General features: G+C 57.8%; 1 protein-coding gene across 1 annotated transcript in view; it reads right to left on the bottom strand.

Annotated features, from left to right (window-relative positions):
* The window catches only part of LOC104501024 (glycine receptor subunit alpha-4), a 7103-nt gene extending 4698 nt beyond the window's left edge, over positions 1-2405 (bottom strand). Inside the window, exons 1-6 of the mRNA XM_010144758.1 lie at positions 2276-2405; positions 1816-1883; positions 845-1068; positions 630-712; positions 354-494; positions 56-270 (exon numbers count right to left, since the gene is read on the bottom strand). Of these exons, the coding sequence (XP_010143060.1) occupies positions 56-270; positions 354-494; positions 630-712; positions 845-1068; positions 1816-1883; positions 2276-2354 (810 nt within the window). The 5' untranslated portion in view covers positions 2355-2405. The remainder of the gene's footprint in view (positions 1-55; positions 271-353; positions 495-629; positions 713-844; positions 1069-1815; positions 1884-2275) is intronic.
* Between the last annotated feature and the right edge of the window lie 1036 nt (positions 2406-3441).

The raw sequence follows: 3441 nt of genomic DNA, 5'->3' as shown, positions 1-3441 counted from the left end.
CGGGGGGCCCTGGACAGGCCGCGGAGTGGGAGCCTGGCATGGAGTCAGCACCGACCTTGGGCAGGGAGGCACGGGAGCCGGCACTCTGAGTGGTCATGGTGAGCACAGTGGTGATACCCAAGCCCACCCGGGCTGGTGCTGCGTCCATGTTGATCCAGAAAGAGACCCAGGAGAGGATCACGATGAGCAGGCTGGGGATGTACATCTGGATCAGGTAGTAACCCATCTGCCTCTCCAGGTGGAACTTCACCTCAATGCAGGTGAACTTGCCTGTGAGGAAAGACAGAGCCGGAGGGCAAGAAGGACCCCTGGGCCATGGTGAGGGGCTGGCAGTGGATCCCTGGGGTGCTCACCTGTGTTGTAGTACTTGGTACAATAGCCCAGGTCCTTCTCATCCCTGAGGATGAACTGTGGGAGCGTCAAGCCCTCTGCCACCTGCACGGCCTCCTGCTTCTCCAGCCACTCAAAGATGAGGTCGTTCATGGTATAGCCAACTGGAGGGGACACACGCATCCAGTTCATCCCACCCTGAGGTGAGCTCCTTCCTGCTCACCTCTCTCAGAAGCAGGGAGATGCCAGCCTTTGGGATGGGGCAACAAAGCACAGCTTGAACCCCCCTAGGTACTCACAGCTCTCCAGCTGCATGGTGCATGTCTGGATGTCCATGGGGAAGTTCTTGAGGTCCATGGGGCAGGAGAGGATCAGTGTCAGCCTGGAGGAGACACAGGAAAGGAGGGGCTTGCTGCAGGCTGGAGCAGTTGCAGGGGAAAAGCTGCCCCGCAGGAGGCAAAAGGAAAGCTTTGCCTCCCCACTTGGGCACAGCACCAGAGGAGAAGGGTTCTACCGAATACTGTAGAGCACGTTGCCGTTCTTGAAGATGCGCAGCAGCTTGTTGTCGGTGGTGACTTCATGGAAATTGGCCCCTTTCTCATTGGCGAAGAACAAGTCTGGCTTCCAGATGGAGTCAAGCATGGAGGGGTCGAGGTCAAGAGAGTCGTCGGGGTACTCATGGTAAGCCAGTCGGGGATCATTCCACTGCTGCCGCAGGAAAACATTCACCCGGTAGTCCTGGAGCAGAGGGCATCATGTCAGCCACGAGCACTCCAGGCTGCCCAGGGAGGAGGAGGAAGAGATGGAGAAGGTAGTGGAAGGGGTTCTCTTGTCGAGGCTCAGCTCTGCAGGTGCCACCTGCCTGACACTAACCATGTATGGGGCAGGGGCATCTCAGGAGCCTTCCCGTGCTGTCAGCAGCCAGGGGAAATTAAAAAACCAAAGCCACAGCAGCCAAGAGGAGGAGGAGCAGTAGCTGCTGCCTGCATCATTTCTCACCAGGCTCTGTGGCCCTGTGGGGGCTGGGGTTGATGTGATAGGTGATAGTATTAAGGCTTTGCAGCAGCACAAATAGGCCATTTTTAGCCCTGGGGCTTCCTCAGAGGAGTTCCTCATGTACCTGAGGAGGCTGGGGATGGCAGGGACACAGAGCTCGCTTGTGTTGTATGGCACCTGCAGAGACTGCAAACAAGCTACCACTGCTGCCTCACTCCAACCCTCAGGGCTGTTTCTCCCAGCTCAGGCACAGGGAATGTGGCTTACACAGCCAAGCTCTGGTTAACTGACCCCAGAAAAGCCACAGCCATTTACTATGGCTCTGCATGTCCCCACCACGGTGCCAGGGCCAGCTCTGGAGAAGGGCTCACAGGATCCCTGTAAGCATAGCCAAGGGCTGGGGCACCAAGACCTGCATGCTCTCTGGCAGAGCCACTGCCAGCCCTGAGGCACTGGGAGAGAAGCTGGTCACGCTGGTGAAATCCTCACCATAGTGGTCTCAGTGACGGAGCCGAAGCTGTTGATAAAGATGTTGCAGGTCACATTGACTGGTGCACCTGGAAAACAGCATGAAGTCTCCTCTAGCTGCTGGCTGGGGAGACGCGTGCGCTGCACAGGCACATGTGGGGACACACCGTCTCCTGCATGCACTGTGCAGATGGGCGCACACTGAGCCTCTCCCTGCTTGCTGGGGTCACCTCTGTAGAGCGTCAGGGTGAACCCCAGCACGCTCTGCAAGCACTGCGGCTGCCCACGCTGCGAACCAAAGCAGACACACACACACAAGGTGACTGATCACAGGAGCAGCTGGGACTCTGAAGAGGGTGTTGGGACAAAGGGATGTGGGTTAGGGTCCTGCCCCCAAACCCATACCTGCGCATTCCCTGGTTTTGGGCAGCCATAAGCATGGCTTGCTGCCAGGTTTGGGAGCCTCGCACTCTCCCCTTACCTTTGAAGTTGGGTCGAATCCGGGCATCATACCCTGATGTTCGTCCCATAAGCTTGTCCAGGAAATCAGAGGGTGACATGGGCTGGGGCGAGCTTTGGGAAGCAGCTTTAATCTCCTCCTGCCCTGAGACCAGCCTGTGGGGCATAGGAGGAAGGTGAACTACCTGCTGGCACCAGGGGTCAGCAGGCACATTTTGGCACCTTGCAGGGACTGCCAACTGCCAGGGGAAGCGGCTGTGCCCCTGCCGCATCCACACCAGCACTGAGACAGCACCCTGAGCTTGGAACGCCTGGCTGCTTCTGCTGTAGTCTCTGACTTGTCCCCTTGACTGCCCCAGTCTGAGTGCCACATGCCCACATTTTGCCCGTCCCCCTGCCAGCAGAGTCCCTGCCCGCTGTGTCCCTTGACATGGTGTTCAGGCCTGGGGGGCCTCCCAGCTCCAGGGCTGCGGTGGCGAGAGGGCACACCGGGTGATGGCCTTGTGCCAGCGCTGAAGAGGAAAAGCGAGGAGGATCCCTCCAGGGTTGGATTGCTAGCCCCTGTCTCATGTCGCTGAGCAAAGCTCCGTACCCTGCCTGGCACAGACCCGTGGCTTAGGGGGCCCCCCAAGCAGTGGGCTGGCCTGCTGTGAGCGATGGGGGGCACAGGAACACAGCTGGGGCTAGGGCATCTTGCCACAGGGCAAGACAAACGTGGCAGGAGAGGAGCAGCAAAGCCCACCTCCGAACTGAACTGATAGTGGTGTGGCGCTGACACGAGCTCTCCCACACAGCACTCACAATGGTGATGGAGACTTATTTAAACTGACCTTGGAGGAGATATTTTTGTGAATGCATCTTAGCCTGCCAGTTTCTCTCCTTCTGTCAGTCTATAATGATCAAGGAACAATGTGAGAGACGTTTTCTCTCCACATTGCTAGGCATGTGGCTGTGGTGGAGAGGAACTGTGACCTCTGGACACAAAGAGAGCTTTGAGCACGCTGCTGGCGCTGCTGCACGGTGCCTCATAACTCCGCCATATCCATGCCCAGGTAAGTCTCACTTCTGCCTGGAGCTACAACCCTGTTATCACAAGCAGAGGATGATGCCGGGACCTCCTAGGGTCTTTGTTTTTCCCTCCTTGTTCCTGTGCACACATCTCGTTCCTACCTCCTCTCAGGGGAGTGA

Source organism: Buceros rhinoceros, unplaced genomic scaffold, assembly GCF_000710305.1.
Source record: "Buceros rhinoceros silvestris isolate BGI_N320 unplaced genomic scaffold, ASM71030v1 scaffold38661, whole genome shotgun sequence".
In the NCBI taxonomy this organism is placed as follows: domain Eukaryota; kingdom Metazoa; phylum Chordata; class Aves; order Bucerotiformes; family Bucerotidae; genus Buceros; species Buceros rhinoceros.
Note: the sequence above shows the minus strand (reverse complement) of the source record. Positions and strands in the feature narration are given on the sequence as shown.